Source organism: Bufo gargarizans, chromosome 8, assembly GCF_014858855.1.
Source record: "Bufo gargarizans isolate SCDJY-AF-19 chromosome 8, ASM1485885v1, whole genome shotgun sequence".
Taxonomy (NCBI): domain Eukaryota; kingdom Metazoa; phylum Chordata; class Amphibia; order Anura; family Bufonidae; genus Bufo; species Bufo gargarizans.
In genome coordinates, this window is record NC_058087.1 from 153146514 (window position 1) to 153166459 (window position 19946).

The 19946-nt window shown below is 46.3% G+C and overlaps 1 protein-coding gene across 1 annotated transcript in view; it reads left to right on the plus strand.

The window, feature by feature from the left end:
* Positions 1–19878, plus strand: part of TVP23A (trans-golgi network vesicle protein 23 homolog A) — a 58648-nt gene extending 38770 nt beyond the window's left edge. The window contains exons 4-7 of the mRNA XM_044303272.1: positions 3697–3786; positions 12700–12828; positions 15285–15413; positions 18914–19878. Of these exons, the coding sequence (XP_044159207.1) occupies positions 3697–3786; positions 12700–12828; positions 15285–15413; positions 18914–18922 (357 nt within the window). The 3' untranslated portion in view covers positions 18923–19878. The remainder of the gene's footprint in view (positions 1–3696; positions 3787–12699; positions 12829–15284; positions 15414–18913) is intronic.
* The last annotated feature ends 68 nt before the right edge of the window (positions 19879–19946 follow it).

The window sequence follows — 19946 nt, forward strand, 5'->3', positions numbered from 1 at the left end:
ATGTGGATGTTATTGTGCCGCAACGGTTCTTCACTGACGTTTTCTCCCTCCTATCTTCTTTTGTATGGGGAAAAAAACAGAGCTAAATTGAGTCACCGTGTTGACACCTTACACAGACCCAATGGCACAGGTGGAGCCGCACTACTCGACTTTCAACTGTACTATATTACTGGACAACTGAGGCATATTCGTTATCGGTTACTTAGATTCACCATTACCAAATAATGAACATCACCTTATGCATTTCTATTCATATACTTCACTTTGGACAGTTTTGGAACACCCAAGTGTCTACCCAAGACAGCTCCTTCTTATCCATGTGTGGAATTGGAGTAGGAAAATGTCCAGTTATACAGATATTCCTACTGAAACACCTTTGTGGGGTAACAGAGGACCCGTACACGTCCAGAACCTCACAGATTCCAGGTTTTGGGTAATTCTGGGCATCTCTTCCTTAACTCACCTGTACCAGAATAAGATTATATACTCATTTGGCCCATTCGAAACTGACCATGTCACCTCTGCGAGCTGAGGGGAAATAGCGGAGTATGTTACTAATAAGGAATGGGTTGACGTAGTAGCATCTCCACTGACTGTATCACCTGCTGCCAATGATACATGTATTCAGCTATGTATAATACACCAGTGTTATTTAACTCCCCTCAGGATGGGCAGACCCCCCACCGCACAATGCCACAGATGTCCCTCTCCCCAGATACCCATTTATTATATCTTATATATGACTTTGTCCTGAGCTGCAGTTATTCTGGACTGTTGTAATGGACCTGTTAAGTGCAATGGTGGGACAATTGGTCCCGGTCACCCCTAAGGTTTGCCTGGGAAGTACTTGAAGGCCTTGATCATGCTCTTCCAACCAATGCCGAATATTTCTAGCCATGTGACATGTTGCATTGTCTTGCTGGAAGACCCCCATGTATAGGTGCACGTGATCTGGAAGGATGGATTCATACACAGATGGGTTGAGAGTGCCTTCCACATGGCCAGGGAATGCCACTACAGAATTCCCTAGGCCATATCGCTGCCACCGCCGATATTATTTCATGAGAGAATAGTTTATAAGAATAGACAGTGCCCAGACAAGTTTTTTGAGGTGTGGAACCTGTTGTACAGTTCCACTTAACTGTGTGTACACCAAGTTACCTTCAGCACTGCCTGAGCGTTCTTTGCCTTTCCAACATATTTAATGCGTCTATTTGTATATTCTTGGAGATGAACATACTTCTGAAACCTAATTTGGATTGATATACTGAACCTAAGAGTTAAGAGTTAAAGGGGTTGTCCGAATATTTTTAATTTATGACCTATCCTCTGGATAGATCATTACCTGATCGGTGAGCGTTCAACACCTGGGACCCCTGCCGAACAGTTGCTTGAGAAGGACCGGTGCTCGCTGCTTACCCTAGGTCAGTGACATCACACCACCTAGGTGCAGCTCAGCCCCATTTAATTATAAATCTTGTGCATTATTTGCAAGTTTTCAGGATGCCACTGTTGCAACAGGTCAGTTTGTAAAAATTTCTTCCCTCCTAGATATTCCACCATCAATGCAGATGGAAGCATTTAGGAACTGCAGCAACTCAGCTACAGAGTGGTGAGCACATAAGGTTACAGAGCAGGGTTGCTGAGTGCTGAAGCACATAGGGGGTCATTTACTATCAGAAATACGCCTATATTGGGTGTATTTCTGGCGCAGATTGTGGCGCAACGGTTATTTGTGTCACAATCTGCGACTTCCCTGCTCACGACAGGTCTAAAAAAGTGGGCAGGCAAGGGGATGGGCCGGTAGCTCCGTCTCATTCATCATTTTCTACGCTTGTTTTAGTGATAGAAAATGGCCTAAAGCATGGAAGCTGGCTTACATTTAGACTGGCGGTGGATACACCAAAGTTATGTAGAGGCCGGCGCCTCTTCATAACTTTAGCAATCCACCGCCAGCTAAGGGGGTTAAGACCAGTGTCTAAAACACCTGTCTTAAATGAACCCCATAGTGCATAAAAGTCACCAACTCTCCATTGACTCAATGACTTCAAAGTACAAACCTTCTCTCCTCCTCTGTGCTGTGCCAGGAGCTTTAAGACATGGATTTCCATGGCCAAGCAGCTGTATGAAAGCCTCATCAAGCACAATGTCAAGTGTCCGATGGAGTGGTGGAAAGCACGTAGACATAAGTAGTGGATAGGTGTTCTGTGGAGTGACGAATCATGCTTCTCTATCTGACAATCTGATGGACTAGTTGGGGTTTCGCAAATGCCAGGAGAATGTTACCTGTCCGCCTGCATTGTGCCAACTGTAAAACTGGGTGGAGAAGGTTTAATCCTTTAGGGCTGTTTTTCAGGGGTTGGCCCAGGCCCCGTAGTTCCAGGAAAGGGAATTCTTAATGCTTCAGCATACCAAGACATTTTGGACAATTTTATGCTTTCAACTTTGTAAGAATTTTTATTAGAAAGCTTTCCTAGAAGAGTGGAGGCTGCAAACGGGAAACCAACTCAATCTTAAAGGGATATTCCCATCTGGGGTATCAGTGTCAAATAGCAGTTCCCATCTCCTGAACAAAGCCCCCAAAATGAACAGGAGAGCACCACACATGCATGGCTTGCTCTCCATTCACTTTAGTTGGACTTCTGAAAATAGTAACTTCACAGTTGTTTTCTGAAGGCATCAAATATTATACTATAATTGCTTCAAATGTGACAGGTCCATAATGTGAGACAGTTCTATAATATGTCATGATCAAGAATTGGTTTAGGTTTGAAATGCATAGACTTGGACTGTATCTCCTGTTTTATGGATATGAAATAAATATTCCGGATTTTAAGAAGTGCTAGATTTCGCCATTCATCTCGCCATTCCATCAGAAACCGTATAGCTTGCTGTGCTATGCTGTTTCAGTAGCTGTCATGCACGGCAATGAGAGCTACTGAAACAGCAGAGCGCTGGAGCGCACTGCTGTTTCCCGGGCGGGACGTCTTAGTAATGGTTAGATGAGACAACCCCTTTAGGCTACTTTCACACTTGTGGCAGAGAGATCCGGCAAGCAGTTCCGTCGCCGGAACTGCCTGCCAGATCAGGCAAAATGTATGCTAACTGATGGCATTAGTAAGACTGATCAGGATCCTTACTGCCTGATCAGTCGAAAAAATGCATTGAAATGCCGGATCTGTCTTTCCAGTGTCATCCAGCATTTATTTTTTTCACCTTTTTTTCAGTCTGCGCATGCGCAGACCGGAAGGACGGATCCGGCATTCCGGTATTCTGAATGCCGGATCTGGCACTAATACATTCCTATGGGAAAAAATGCCTGATCCGGCATTCAGGCAAGTCTTTAGTTTTTTTCGCCAGAGATAAAACCGTAGCATGCTGAGGTTTTCTCTTTTGCCTGATCAGTCAAAACGACTGAATTGAAGACATCCTGATGCAAACTGAACGGATTACTCTCCATTCAGAATGCATGGGGATAAAACTGATCAGTTATTTTTCGGTATAGAGCCCCTAGGACAGAACTCTATGCCGGAAAAGAAAAACGCTAGTGTGAAAGTACCCTTAACAATATTGTGTCATGAGGTCTCAATCCTATATGTGTCGCCAGCCAGTGGTGATATTGTATAGAATTTGTTCTAAACCCAATTCATGATAAAGTATAATTGTAGTATTAACCAGTTCTGTTCTTTCCATCAGAATGTTACTGGTCGACTACTAGTTGGCTTACGCTGGTGGAATCAGATTGATGAAGATGGAAAAAGTCATTGGATATTTGAAGCCAAAAAGGTATTTTCTCTATATGTATAGTACCTTGCAAAAGTATTTACCCACCCAGTTTGCATTACAACATAGAATTAAAATAGATTTATTGGGGGGAAGGTTGTACAGTTTGGTTTTGGTTTTACTGCAACACAAACAATAATTAAGACAAAAAACACTGAGAACTTTTATGTGCATAAGTAGTCAGCCCCTGAAAGTCAATACTTTGTGGAGCCACCTGTTAGCTTAGTATATCTAGGCACTGGGATTTTTGTCCATTCTTCCAGGCAAAACTGCCTTATTTCAATTGTAGTGAGGTCTGGGTTTTGATTAGGCCATTCTAAGACGTTTAAATGTTTCCCCTTACAGATGCAGGGCAGCATTTTATAGAGAAGGAGGAGCTTAACCGATTGATATACAGTTTTATGGGAAAAGATGCAGTAAAATGTATAATTTATACATTTAAATCTCTGCTATTTCTGATTTCATTGTTCATGGGGAAGGTGATTTTAGAGACTGACAGCTCTATCTTCACACTTACACAGAGAATGCTAGCAATCACTGATAACACCTACCCTGTGTACAGCTATCTCTATATACACAATTACACAGAGAATGCTAGCAATCACTGATAAGTTGTACACAGGGAGGTGTTATCAGTGACTGACAGCTATCTCTATATACACACTTACACAGAGAATGCTAGCAATCACTGATAAGTTGTACACAGGGAGGTGTTATCAGTGACTGACAGCTATCTCTATATACACACTTACACAGAGAATGCTAGCAATCATTGATAACACCTCCCCTATGTATGGCTATCAGTGACTGAAAGCTATCTTTGTATACACACTTACTCAGAGAATGGTATCAGTCACTGATAACACCTCCCTGTGTACACTTATCAGTGAATAACAGCTATCTTTGTATACACACTTACAAAGAGAATGCTAGCAATCACTGATAACACCTGTGTACAACTATCAGTGACTGACCACTATCTCTATATACACTGTAGGGATTCGCTCTGATAGGCAGGTTAGCGGACGCAGTATAGAGGCAACAACAAAGTATTTGAATTAAACAGTTCAGTGTTTATTCAGACATTAAGAAAAATGACAAAACAAAAAGTCTGTTTCAAGGAAAACAGTCACCTTGTGATTCTGGTGCTCGTTCCCACCATGCAGCAAAGAAGAAGTCCTTGGACAAAGCAGAATCAACCTGCTTTCACACCAACAAGGTAGCAGGCCTTAATCCAGGCCCAAACTCCCAGGTCTTACCACAGAGACTGACAGAGCTTCACTGTCAGAGAGGAGTAATCCACACCACCTGACAGTGCTGCCTGTGTTTTATAGCCCAAAACCAAGACCCAGCCTGGAACGTGGGGAGTAGTCACCCACCCAGCACTTTGACTACCCCCCAGTAAGAGCCGTCCCGGATCAGCTATTACAGCCATACTAAATAGTAGCGTGTCAAACAGCAACGGCTGCTAACACATGAAACCGGCTCTTATTTCACTGAGGCCAGGAACTTCGGTGACACATATCTATCACCCACGATCATCCCTTGAACCCTCCTACAACACACTTACACAGAGAATGCTAGCAATCACTGATAACACCTTCCCTGTGTACAACTATCAGTGACTGACCACTATCTCTGTATACACACTTACACAGAGAATGCTAGGAATCACTGATATCAACTCCCCTGTGTACAACTATCAGTGACTGACAGCTTTCCAGACTAAAAAAAAAATACCTAGGAGCCATTGGTTCCCAAACTGAAAATTTTGGAGCCAAATTAAATTTTTAGTCACCAAACTTAAAAAACATAAAATTATTAAAAAATTAAATAAAAGACTTGGAGGAGGAGGTGAGATGCAGGTCACAGTAGTCAGCCAGCTCTACATACAACATACTGCCTGCCAGCACTACAAAACATATAGGGGAATACAGCACCACATACTTCTTACATCCAGTGACATCTCCTGTAATGTAAACGTTCTCTCTTTCCCCGCATCTCATCTCTGCAGAGTTTGTTACACAGACATGTTCGACAGACATGTTCGATTTCTAAATTTTTCCATTAACCTCCCTATCCTGGTGTACCAACAGTGTCATCCTGCTGCCACTCCCAATACTGTGAACCCCAATGCCCCCACATACTACAGTGCTGAAAAAATAGTGACCCCAGTAGAAATAATGTCTCTATAGCGCCTCCAGAAATTATAATGGCCCCTACAGTGCCCCCTGGTAATAATATTAATAAAACCCTACAATTTTTCTCCTAGCAATAATGCCTGTATAGTGTCCCCAAAAATAATGTCCCCTAATATGCCCTTGTAATTAAAAAGCCCCTACAGTGCCTCCAGAATTAATATACCTTGTTTTACCCCCAGTAAAAATGCTATTATAGTGCCCCCAGTAATAATGCCTCTACAAAAAGTCTGGCTTTAGTGTCCCAGTATTAAAATATCCCCAGTGCGTTCAGTAATGCCCCATATAGTGCCCTCATATTAAAAAATGACCCCGTAATGCCCCTTATAGTGCCTTAGTATTAAAAATTCCCCTAGAGCTCTCCCAGTAATGCTAACAGTTATGTCCCCCAGAGTGCCCCCCAGTAGTAATGACCCCCAAAGTGCCTCTCCGATAGTAATGTCCTTCACAGTACCCCTCCGATAGTAATTTCCCCCACAGTGCTCCACCAGTAGTTATGTCCCCCACAGTGTCCTGCGGATAGTAATGTCTCCCACAATACTCTCCAATAGTAATTTTCCCCACAATGGGCCTTCTGCAGTAATGTCCCTCACAGTGGCCCACCAGTAGTAATGTCCCCCATAGTGCCCCTCCGATACCACTGTCTCCAGTATTAAAAATTCCCCTAGAGTGCCCCCAATAAGGGGGTTATAGGAAGTTTTGGATCTGCACCACACAAAGTCTCCCATGATGACTAAAATGTTAAATTTTAGTCTCATCTGACCAGAGAACCTTCTTCTATGTGGCTGCATTCTGGTCAGCGGGGTTGCCAGCAGCCCCCATTGATCTGATATTGATTGACCTATCCTGAGGATAGGTCATCAATATGGCAAAAGTGAAAAACCCCTTTAATTGGATGGATTAAAACAAAGCATTGTACTGTAACAATTTGGACTATCTTTCATCAGGGCCGTCTTTAATATTGATTGGACCCTGGGCAAAAATTTACTTGGGCCCCCTGGATCCCGCCTTCCCACACCTTAGCAGGCAATCACGCCCTCCGCCACAACACACACACAAAAAATCCACACACCTGGTAGAGTCCAGTGAATGACTGTAAATACTTCCAGTTCTGAAGACTCCAGCGGCTCAGGATCCATGCTCTGGGCAGCCGGGCTCAGGCTGGAAGTGGGCACCGCTCTGCAGGAAGGAGACCAGGGCTCGGCTCACCCTAATGTTACAGTGCACCCCAGCACCCCACAGTATGCAGTATAGCACCCTATAGTATACAGCACCACACAGTATGCAGTTTAGCACCCCACACTATACAGTACCCCACAGTATATAGTAGAGCAGTATAGCAGCCCACAGTATACAGCTCCCCACAGTATACAACACCTCACTGTATACAGCACCCCAAACTATACACAATACAGCCCCCCACACTGTACAGTACAGCAGTATAGCACTTCACACTATACCGCACCCACAGTATACAGTATACAGACCCCCACAGTATACAGTACAACAGTATAGCTCCCCACACTATACAGCCCCCCCCCCCACTATACAGGCCCCCCCACTATACAGGCCCCCCACACTATACAGCCCCCCCACACTATACAGGCCCCCCCACACTATACAGCCCCCCTCACACTATACAGCCCAGCCCACCACAGAGTATACAGCCCACCACAGAGTATACAGCCCCAACACAGTATACAGTCCCACACAGTATACAGCCCCACACAGTATACAGCCCCACACAGTATACAGGCCCCCACACAGTATACAGCACCCCACTATACAGTAGTTTAAGGTATATTAACATAACAGCCCCTGTCACCTTTTTCTGATGTAATCTTCACACAAAAAGCTCCACAGTTAACTTCTGCAACACTCCACAGGACCTGTGATGACCTCATAGCCATGTGACTAGTAATTGCTAGGTTACTGGTCACATTGTGATGATGTCATTAAGGTCCTAGATCAAAACTTTAACACAGTACTATCGTGATGCCTGGACTCAGTGCCAGCTTGACACCCGGGGCAGTAGCTAGCAGGGCTTAAGAGGCAGCTGTCTTGGGCCCCCCAGGAGCAACTGGGCCCTGGGCAGCTGCCCCTTTTGCCCCTTGGTAAAGACGGCCCTGTCTTTCATGTCCATTCAATAAATTCAATGAACAGTTAAAATCCTAAATTCCAAACAAAACCTAAAAAACAATGGTGGAATTTTATTTTCTCGCTGGTATCATTGGGGGACACAGGACCGTGGGTATAGCTTGCTGCTGCCACTAGGAGGCGACACTAGGCTGAAAAGTGATAACTCCTCCCCTGCAGGCTATACCCCCTCCAGCCTGGAGAGAGCATATCAGTTTTTAGCTTAGTGTCGTAGGAGGCAGACCTCCCTGCTTAGCAGGGTGGCTCTTTTACGATTTTTGTTTTTATTTTATTTTATTTTATTTTATTTTTAGGTTAAGGGACACAGATTCGCATGCGTCTCTGTCTCCCTGGGAGGCTGGCCGGTGTTGCCTTTCCACCGCCCTGCCTCCCCCAAGAAGACAAAGTGGACCAGGGCAGCCTAGCTCCCCTGCTTCCCGCCAGCAAGAGGGCCACCTCCTCCCCAGCCCTTCTCTACATGGACCCCTGATGCCTGGTGCCAGCGGTCGTGGGGTGGCCCTGCTGGTACAAGACTATGGGTGAAGAACACAGATGAAGTCTGGTGAGTTTTACTGTCCCTCCCTGTCCCCCCCCCATGGCCCCTTCTTGAGGGGGTGAGGAATCCTCCACCCATCGACCAGCTCACCTCAGTAGAAAGGGTTAATCCCTTTCCACGGCCGCGGCATCTTATTTTCACCCCTTCCCGACTACAAACAGGCGCCTTCTGCGCCCTATTCCGGTGACCCCGCTCTCCGACCGACCGGGTGGGCTTCCCGGTCGGCCAAGCGACGCACCTTCTCGGCGGCTCCCTTTTCAGGAGTCCACTAAGCCGTCCCAGGAGAGCAGGCAGAACGGATCCCCTACTCGGCCGGACGCCGCAAAATTTAGGCCCCGGCTTTATTTGGGCCTACCGTTTTATTTCTTTCTTTTCCCTTCGGCCACGCATATTTACTCCTCCGATGGGCTTACGCGGTCAGCGGACACAGGTGACCGCATTCCGGACATCGATCCAGGTTCGCTATGTGCTGACTAGCGGTGAGTCCCGGTCGGCCGGCGTGATAATTTAGTCCCCGGCTTTGCGGCCTTCTAGGCCGGAACTTCCTCCCTCATTTCAGGCCCCTGCTTTCTATAGATTCTGTCTGCAGGCACAATGTGCCTTTATATTGCAGTATACAGCCCTTCTCCATATCGGGCTAGATCCTCATAAAAAATTAATAAAAAAATAAAATAAAAATTTTAAAAAAATTATGCGCATGCAGATCCTGCTCTCCTCAGCCCACAAGTTCCAATGGAGTGCGTATGAGGGATCCCAATCCGCCACCTGAGGCCGTTTGGTTGATTATGCTCCAACTGCGCATATCCAGTGGAGTACATCTGAGAGATTCCCATTCCGCCCTCCGGGCCGTTTGGTTGATAATACTCCAACTGCAAAAATCCAGTGGAGTACATCTGGAGGATCCCAATCCGCCCTCTGAGGCCGTTTGGTTGATTATGCTCCAACTGCGCATATCCAGTGGAGTACATCTGAGAGATTCCCATTCCGCCCTCCGGGCCGTTTGGTTGATAATGCTCCAACTGCATAGATCCAGTGGGGTACATCTGGAGGATCCCAATCCGCCCTCTGAGGCCGTTTGGTTGATTATGCTCCAACTGCATAGATCCAGTGGGGTACATCTGGAGGATCCCAATCCGCTCTCTGGGGCCGTTTGGTTGATAATGCTCCAACTACGTAAATCCAGTGGGTACATCCGAAGGGTCCCCAATCCGCCCTCCGGGCCGTTTGGTTGATGATGCTCCAACTGCATAAATCCAGTGGGGTACATCTAGAGGATCCCGATCCGCCCTCTGAGACCGGTTGGTTAATGGTGCTACTACTGCGCAAATATCCGACTGCGCAAATCCAGTTGTGGACAACTGAAACTTCCCATCCACCCTCCGGGGGCGTCTGTTTGAGTTTCTACCCTGCGCAACTCAGCGGAGGACCTCTGGAAGTTCCCAATCCACCCTCCTGGGTCGTTTGGTTACTACAGCACCGTCTGTGCAATCGGTAAGCAGACCTTTAGTTCCATTCCACCTCCGGGTAGTTTGGTTCTTATTTCAACACCGCCGCAACCTGCAACAGCCATGGCTAGAGGCTGAGAGGTGGAACTGCGCACGAGCGGGCCGAGGCAGGACAGTTATTCGGTCCCTAGATTACGTCCGTGTTAACCGGTTCTGGTGTATGCATTAACCCCTTCCTTAGGCACTATTTACACTTCTACTGCGTTCTACTGGGTAGATCAGTCCCTACGGCACTCGTCTGCTCTAGATTGCCGTTCTAAGCGGGACCTGGATCTAGTAGTCATACTGTGTCGCCAGTGGTGCTACCTCTCTTCAGATGTCAGTGATATCACCTCAAGCCAATGGTGGTTGTTCTTTCACTGCTCATTCCGGGGGTGGACTGAGAGTCTTCCCAAGACGGGTAGAGCGGGTGTCTGTTACGACGTCCCCCGTTAGTAGGAGTTTCGTTCCTGGTACGGATCACACGTTTCCTTTCCGGTCTCCCCTCGTGGTGGATAACTGATCTCCTTATCCTCCTGTCTAGCTGACCAGTAGCCATGGGTTGTACGACTCTGGGAGCCCATCCCTATTTATTTATTTATTTTTTTCGGGCCCAGGGTTCCTCGGGTATGGTGAAGGCGTTGGACGTTGTGGTCGAACTTCACCCGGCAAGAGTATTTCTCTCATCTTTGTTCCACTCATCTGCCCTTCCAGGCAGCGTTACTGTTTTGTTGAAATATGGTCAGTGACGGGGCTTCCCATCACTGGCGGTGCTCACATTGGCTTTTATTTTACTTTACTTTTCCCATGTGGTATTGATACTTTGGCCGGCAGTGGGGCACGCCTGGCTCCGGCGTTTGTTTCCTAGTGATTCTCAGGCAGCTTCTCTTACTAGAGATCTCACCACCAGCCTCTCTGGCTATGAGGGCGTTGGTCTACCAATATTCCGCTCCCTAGGGGCTGTTCTCTGGTCCAGAGGTGAATCCTAAGGACTTGGCTTTTTAGTTCTGCTTCCACAGCTGCGGCCAGGAGCCAGCTGTTTGGTGGCATTGTTTTTTATTTTTTTCTCTGAATTGTTACGCCTTCTTGTACGTACTTTTTTTCTTTGAGTATGAACATTGGACAGTGTTCCGTCCAAGGTCCTCTTTTTTCGCAGAAGGTGGTCGCCTTTCCACGCCTCACAGACATGGGTTTCTCTTCTTTCTCCCTCGTAGTACACGGACCGAGCTCTCCATCAGCCATGTGATTTGGCCTCTGGGCTTGCTTGTCCTTGTCTGGCGCCTACAGCCCTAAGGACTTCTACCAATTCTTATCCTGGGGTCCTTGTCAAGGCTGACGGCCTCCAAAGGATGTTTTCCGGTTAGATCCGTTCAACAGTTGCTCGGGCATTCCGCCCTCGGGTAGGCAACGCCCAGCTGAGTCTTGGCCCACCCGACCAGCGGTCGGCGATTCTCGGGTCCATCTCCTTGTGCAGTAGCTTCCAGTGTGGAAGGCAGTATCTTGGTCTTCCGGGCACACGTTCGTCAAGTCTTACCGGGTGCCTTCCTAGGCAACGGCGGATACTGTTCCAGGCAGCAAATTCTTGCAGGCGGCAGTGAGTTGCGCATCCTCAAGGACGTTTTTTCTCCAGGGGCATGTGATTTTTTCCCTCCCCGTGGACTGCTTTAGGACGTCCCACGGTCCTGTGTCCCCCAATGATACCAGCGAGAAAACGAGATTTTTGTGAAACTCACCTGTAAAATCTCTTTCTCGCGTGGTTCATTGGGGGACACAGCTCCCACCCAGTGATTTCTGTTTGCGGTGATTGTTGGCGGTTGTGGAGCCACTATGGCCCCAGTTCTGGTTTGATCCGACTGGCGTTGGTCAGTTGTTGGTTGTTTACCGTATGGTTATTTTCTCCTACTCCTATTGCTTGGGCACAAACTGATATGCTCTCTCCAGGCTGGAGGGGGTATAGCCTGCAGGGGAGGAGTTATCACTTTTCAGCCTAGTGTCGCCTCCTAGTGGCAGCAGCAAGCTATACCCACGGTCCTGTGTCCCCCAATGAACCACGCGAGAAAGAGATTTTACAGGTGAGTTTCACAAAAATCTTGTTTTTTTTCTAATTTCACACCACAAATATTTTTTTTTTCTTGTTTTTCAGCATAATGTATGGTAAATTAAATGTTTCCATTAAAAATATAACTTGTCCTGCAAAAAACAAGCCTTCATATGGCTATGTGACTGGTAAAAGGACAGTGCTCTTGGAAGGTGGGGAGGGAAAATTGAAAAGATAAAAATAGGCTGTGTCCTCAAAGGGTTAAGATTGTGAAATCAGTGGGTAGCGAATGGGATTTTTCATTATTTTTGCCCTTTGGGCAACCTGTATATAGTTGGCCCATGTGACGCAACAAGAAATGGACTTATCATGAAAGGCAATTAGTACCCAGTGCACACAGCACAGTGTCATGTAATGCCAGCTGAGCAATTTCATTCAGATTGATTATAGCTTTTGGGAGTGCAGTTGAAGGGGTTAATGCATTATTCAACTCCTCATTTTTAGGTTTCACCTAGTAATTCTACATCAACAGAAGTTGAGGCTCGAATCTTCTGGCTGGGTTTGATTATCTGCCCCATGATCTGGATGGTGTTCTTCTTCAGCACGTTATTTTCTTTGAAGTTAAAATGGCTGGTATGTGTTCCTCAATGTTGTTAAAGTGTTAATATTAGACCCGGGCCATCTACGGACTTTGACCATGCTAAACTGCTGACACTAGATAGGAGCCAGGTAGAACAGGACAAACATGCCTTTGGTGGAGCTTTTATTATCAGGGGTAGTGTGAATATAAACATTTATTCTCCCAGATTCTGATCCTGCAAGTGAAATCTGCTCTGAAATCTGTAGCATCCAATCAGGAGATCATTACAGATGTCACTTAGGGCAGAGGGGCTGTGAAGACGCTCAAGACAGAGAGCAGAGGGAACTTCAGAGTGAAGCACCACCTCGTGCACACGACAGTTGTTTTTCTCGGCCTCTGTTCCGTTTTTTTTTTTTGCGAATGGGATGGGGACCCATTCATTTCAATGGGTCAGCAAAAAAATGCTGATAGTTCATCCGTTTGTGTTCCGCGTCTGTTGTCTGTGTTTCCCTTCAGCAAAGTCTGTTGTCTGTGTTTCCCTTCAGCAAAAAAAATTGTGCATATATTACTTTTTTCACATTTGCGGACAAGGATAGGCATTTATTACAAGGGATCTGTGGAAAGAAACTGATCCTCCCCAAAAAACAGATATGCTTCCTGCTGCCATCACAGTACAGTAATACACTGGTATGATCTATACCAGTGTATTACTGTACTGTAGCGGCAGCAGGGAGCGCACCGTGTCATAGCAACCCATGACGCCGTGCGCTCCTGCACTCAGCAGGAATCCAGGCCGCGGTTCCACGGACCACTCACGGCCGTGTGCATTCGGCCTAAGGGAAAGATCTGCACCTGTTCTGTGTTTAGAGCCACACCTGGTTTTGGCTCAAAATCACTAACTAAACATTGATGTGTTAAAGGGAACCTGTCACCTGGATTTTAGGTATAGAGCTGAGGACATGGGTTGCTGGATCGCCGCTAGCACATCCGCAATATCCAGTCCCCATAGCTCTGTGTGCTTTTATTGTGTCATAAAAAACGATTTTATTTATTTATATATATATATATATATATATATATATGTGTAAATGAGGCTACTTACGTTTCCGGAGCCCAGCCACGCCCAACTTTGAAGGAGCCCAGCACCTCCCCCGCATAATCCGAATCTCCTCCTTGCTCCCCGACATCACTAAGCTAGAGCGCCGTAAGCTCCCCATGTGCGAGCTATCGTATGCGCAGTGTTGGCATAGTGTTCCTTCCCTGTGATGGCATCAGCCTCGGGGAATGAACTGCGCATGTGCTAGCTCGCACATCTCGAGATTACGGTGCTCTAGCTTTGTGACGTCGGGGAGCAAGGAGGAGATACGGAGGATGCGGGGCGGTGCTGGGCTCCTTCACAGTGGGCGTGGCTGGACTCACCTCTGAAGCATGGAGGAGACAGGACTCATCTAAGGTTCATTTGCATATCTAGAAAATAATTTTTTGGACACAATAAAAGCACACAGAGCTATGGGGACTGGATAGTGCGGATGTGCTAGCGGCGATCTAGCAACCCATGTCTTCAGCTCTATACTCAAAATCCATGTGACAGGTTCCCTTTAATGAGGCATAAAGTTGCATTTACATGGAAAAATTTTCCAACCAGTGAATGGCCAGTGACATATAATCAATTACTGTTCATAGTGCAGTGTCCTAGAGTGTGTAATGTACATGTTGTACAAGATCTAAAGCTTTCGCCGATGACGCTTTTTATCGAGGCACAATACATTTTGCTAAAAGATCAAGATGATTTTTTTGGGCATTTGTAATTGGCAGTCATTGCATGTGTTCTGTCTGTCATGTCCCCCTTCAGAACAAAAGGATTGGGCGTGTTAAAATCCAACTGACTCCCACCCCCCTACATCATGTGCCTGCATGCACACATTAGATGGTTGATCGGTCCCACTAAAATTAGCATGTTCACCCAACATTTCTGTATAATGTATGGCCGGCTTTACAGATTATGGAAGTAGTTGTGCAATAAAGTTTTTAATAAAAAGCAGCAGCCTGACCGTGCGAACAAGCAGACCTCGGACTCCCCAAAAACACCTTCCTTCCTGGAAGAATCAGCCACACCAGATTTTGTTTAGGGCTCAAGCAAGAGACCGTGTTTTGTGGCCTGCAAATCGCGGATACGCATAAGATGGGTCCCGGCCGAGTGCATGCCACCATACATTTTTTTTTTTTTTTTAAACTCCCGTAGAAATGTCCTGTCCTTGTCCACGGAACAGATGTGGACGTTCAGGTGCGGACAGCACACGATGTGAAGTCTGCATCCGATCCGCAAAAAATGCAGACAGAAGCTACGGTCGTGTACATGAGGCCTTTATCAGTTGCTGGAAATGATATCTGTTATTCTTGCTTTTGGGGAAGATGCTTTTCTGATGTATATGGTGTCTATGGACCAGACATGGCAAATATATGGACAGATGCAGATGTAGTGGTCACTTCTTTCCTTTCATACATACAGGCCTTGGTGATTGCTGGCATCTCCCTCCAGTCGGCAAATCTTTATGGTTACATTCACTGTAAAACTGGCAGCCATCAAAATGTGGGGAGGACAGCCTCACGATTTTTGTCCCAGCAGCTCTTTCAACGGGTAAGTTGTGTAACCCTGTCACTCAGCATTGGGGGAAGCTTAGTACACCAAACCATTTCTATGGAATGGACAACCATGTGGCAGGAGATTTATCAAAATTTCCCCTAGCAGCCAATCACATTCCACCTTTCATTTTCCAAAGGAGCTGTGAAAAATGAAAAGGTGAAATCTGATTGGTTGCTATGGGCACTAAGCCAGTTTTCCTTTCCACCAGTTTTGATAAATCTCCCCCAGTGTTTCCAGCAGATCTTTTGGATGTGTGACTAGAATCCTTTAGAATAATTCTTTGTGACTTTAGGAAGACATTTGCCTTTTGATCACTGTGAAGTTATACTGGAAAATAAACTCCTAAAGGTTGCATCGGGGGCAGGGCCGGTGCCACCCATAACCAAAGTCAGCCACCGCGTAGAGCGCACTCTTGCTGGGGGCGGCCGCGGTGGCCTACTTTGCTTATGGGTGGCGCTGGCCCTGCCCGCCATGGCTCACCCCTTACAACCTGTGGCATCCCCGTCTCTATGGGGTACGGACTGCTGGGCGTAGTATGGGCTTTGTCCAGTAGAGGTCACTGTCTCTTCTCGTGTCGCACTATACATGCCTATCTGCCCGCAGCCCGCTCTCTCTGCTGTCAGGGTTTGTGTTTGGCGCCCTCGCCTTTCAGCATGTGAACTCTGGCTCAGACACGGTAAGTAAGGCAGCAGGCTCCTGTGACAGGGGGAATAGGAGAGGACCCCTACTACTGTTTGTGGGTGTAGTGTGCCTCCACATGTGCCATGGAGAGTTCTTCTATGTGCAGCTAATTAGTATGGTGCCCAATGCCTGGCTTCACCAGGATTACATTGCCAGCTCAGTCCCTGTACGCTGGGGGGGGGGCACATTCCTGTCCCATAAAAAAGGGGCAGGTCAAAGGACAGATTCAAGGGGACGGCAAAATTAGCTTTTGCCTAGGGTGGCAAAAATCCTTGCACCAGCCCTCATCGGGGGACATTCACATGGCAGCTTTTTAAGCAAAATATCGTCAAGTACTGCTGCACCAGAATTTCGCCGAAAACCCAATGACGGCTGCATCCTGTCTGCCTCCCATACATCTGAATGGGAGGCAGCGCTGAGGATCGACGAGCGGCATCTTAAAGCTCCAGCAAGAAAGGACATGTCCCTTCTCGGTGTGGCTTAAAGCTGTTGTTCCTTGATCCTGCCTCTGAGAGATGTAAGGGAGGCAGAGAGGACACGGCCATTGGCGGGTCCTCAGCAACATTTTGGCGTGGTTGTCCATGCCAAAATTCCACCTTGTGAACATCCCCTAAGGGTGTTGTAACACGCAGCTTTTTGACGCAGTTTTATTTTTAATGGAAATGAGAAATATAAAGGAAGGACTTAAACTTCTCCTAACTGCTGGATCCACTCCGACTTATAAAAAATGCCACAAAAAGGGAGTCCGTGTCTGTCAGCAACTCTGTTGGTGCAAAACTGCTGATAGATAATAGTTAGGGACATGAGGTAATACCTACCTGTGACACTGCTTTTAATCCTAGGAACAATGTAAAAATTTACTTTGGTTGCCATGGGTGTCCTGTCCCTCCTACAAGTTTGCCAGGGATGGCCCTCAGGCTGCATTGCTTAAGTAGCTCGGCACCTACCCTTTGCTGTAAGTGACTACTGTAGTGTCCAATAAGGAGAGGACAGTCTATACTAGGTGTAAGAATATCGTACAGATTTTAAAATCCACAGCATATGAATTTAGGGGGCCATTCACACACCCGGTCCATGTGCATCCCACACCCTATTTAAAAAAAAATAAACTATTCTTGTCTGCAAGATGGACAAGAACAGGGCATGCTCTATAATTTACAAATTTGGGCAGCTCACGGATGACATGTGCTGTTCACATTTTTTGTGGACCCATAGAAATGAACGGGTCTGCATTTAATCCTCAAAAAATGCGGATTGGACGTGGACCAAAAATACGATCGTGTGAATGCACCCTTAGGGCTTATGCACACGGCCGTTTCCCCACATACACGGGGCACCGGCCGTGTGCACCCCGCATCACGGATGCGGACCCATTCACTTAATTGGGTCCGCAAACCTGGAGATGCTGTGCTGAAGCACTGATCTGAACCCCACGGAAGCACTACGAAACGCTTTGCCTACCTTTAGGGTTCATGCACTACTTTTTTGCGGTGTGGACCATCGGATGCGGATCCCATTCAAGTGAATGGGTCCGCGATCCGCATGTGGATGCACCACGGTCGGTGTCCATGCATTGCGGACCGCAGCACGGGCACAGAGCCCTTACGTTCATGGGCATGAGCCCTTATTCTACACTTTTTCACAGTAGCTTTCAATGTGAGGGGTGAAATCTGCATGTAATACATGTGGATTTTGCTATGGAATTGCTGCAAATCTGCAGCCAAAATATCCTGCCGTGTGCAGGTATCTTCAAAGGGGTTGTCTGAAATAATTAAAAATCTCACACAAGCCCCCAAAAGGTTTAAAATAAGTTTTTTTTAAATACATCTTTCCCCAGTGCCGATCCAGTCCTCCTGCTACTGCTTGTTTACTAACTGCAGAGGTGACGTGCTGAGGATAGTGACTGGCTGCAGCGGTCACGCGCCATACACCAGCACATCCCTGCTGCAGTCTATAAACAAGCAGTGGCACGAGAACAGCTCTGGAAAAAGAGCTACATATAACATTTTTATGGGACCATTTGGGTCCTTGTCTGAGACCTTTAAGTGGAAAACTTATTTTCCTTGCTGAACAGAGGTGGTAGATGGAGGTCTATAGCTGGTAGCGCAGTGCCACAGTCTAGATCAGTGAAGACTAACCTTCGGCACTCCAGCTGTGGTGAAACTACAACTCCCAGCATGCTCCATTCATTTCTATGGAGTTCTGAGAAAAGTGTGCATCTTCCGAGTCATAGGTTTCCCACAGCTGGAGTGCCGTCACAGGTCTAGACTGTCCATAGCCCTGAACTTAAAGGGAACCTGTCATGTGGATATTTGATTATAATCTAACTGATTATATACAATCATTAACTACTAAAAAGTACCTTAGATGTATTCACTTACTGGTGTGACAGATGGTTACCTCATAATATACACACAAACATGCCACATGCTAATGAACTGATTTGAGTCCAGCGTGATGTCATTGAGTCCAGCATATATTTAATTCAGAGCTATAGCCACTCCCCTGCCCACCTGCTGCTGATTCATATGGAAAATAACTGTCAATCAGCAGCAGGTGGGCGGGGAGAGTCAGGAGCTCATAAATATTCAGGACTCATCATTATCAGCTGGAGCTTTTCAATACAAGGTGTTGGCAGATTGACTGGGTCAATTAAAAAAAGTGACCCAGCATTTTGCTAAGAGAATCAGTCACTTATTTATGTTGCCCTTAGTTAGGACACCATAAAACTGGTGACAGGTTCCCTTTAACGGCACCTGACTGCTATATAGTAATACTTTAGTTTGACCTTTTAACTTCTGTTTCTCTTCCAGACTCTATGAAAAGAGAAGCCAGCTTTCCAAATAATCTCTCTACCATCAATAGGACATGAAAGGAATGACCGGAACCTGTATACATTCTAGTGCCTAGGGGCTGTTCACTCGGCAGTTTTGTCAGTGCCACTCCATGCTAAAAAGTCGCCGGCATCCAAAGTCCCACTGTTTTCAAAAGAAGACCATGAATGATTGTCTCAAGAAAGAACTGAATCTGCACTAAATTCTGTCTGCAAAAGCCATTGTGTGAATATCCTCCAAGATGCTTTCAATTTCATAATGTTTCATTTCACTGGTCAGCGTTTCTCTTGAACCCTTTGCCTACTTTTAAGGCTCATGTACACGACTGTTGGCGTTTTGCTGTTCGTTCCGCTTTTTGTGGAATGGTCAGCCAATAATAGAACAGCCCTATCCTTGTCCGCAATACGGACAATAATAGGACATGTTTTATTTATTTTTTGCAGCCATGCAGATGCGGAACCCCCACACATCATTTCTGTTGTTTTTGCGGCCCCATTGAAGTTAATGGTTCTGCATACCAGCCACAAAAAAAAAAAACAGAATGGACATGGACAAAAAATATGTTTGTGTGCATGAGCCTTTTCAGATGGTCATGTGCGGTCCAGGAAAAACAAACAGTCTCTGAACATGGCTCGACTGTACAGTGTTCATTTTAGGACATGGTCAGATATCATAGTCACGTATCAAAATAATGTCAGCGTGAGGCAAAATACTCACCCTGATACCTGAACACTGTACGACTGACCCAAGCTCAATGCATCATAGTGATTTACAATGCTGTAACTTCTGAGCCTACATTCCAGTACTCACTGCATCATTTGAGTACAGGACATTATACCTGTGGTTGGGCCGACATCATAACAGATCAGTTTCGGTCGGCTGAGCTGCATTCAGTCCAGGAATTTTATCTTTTTTGAGTTCATATATGGTATTGTTTTCACTGATCACCCCCTAGTGGAGGATACCAGAACTGTACCATGGAATACAAGTCTACACTGAGCCCTATCTGCAC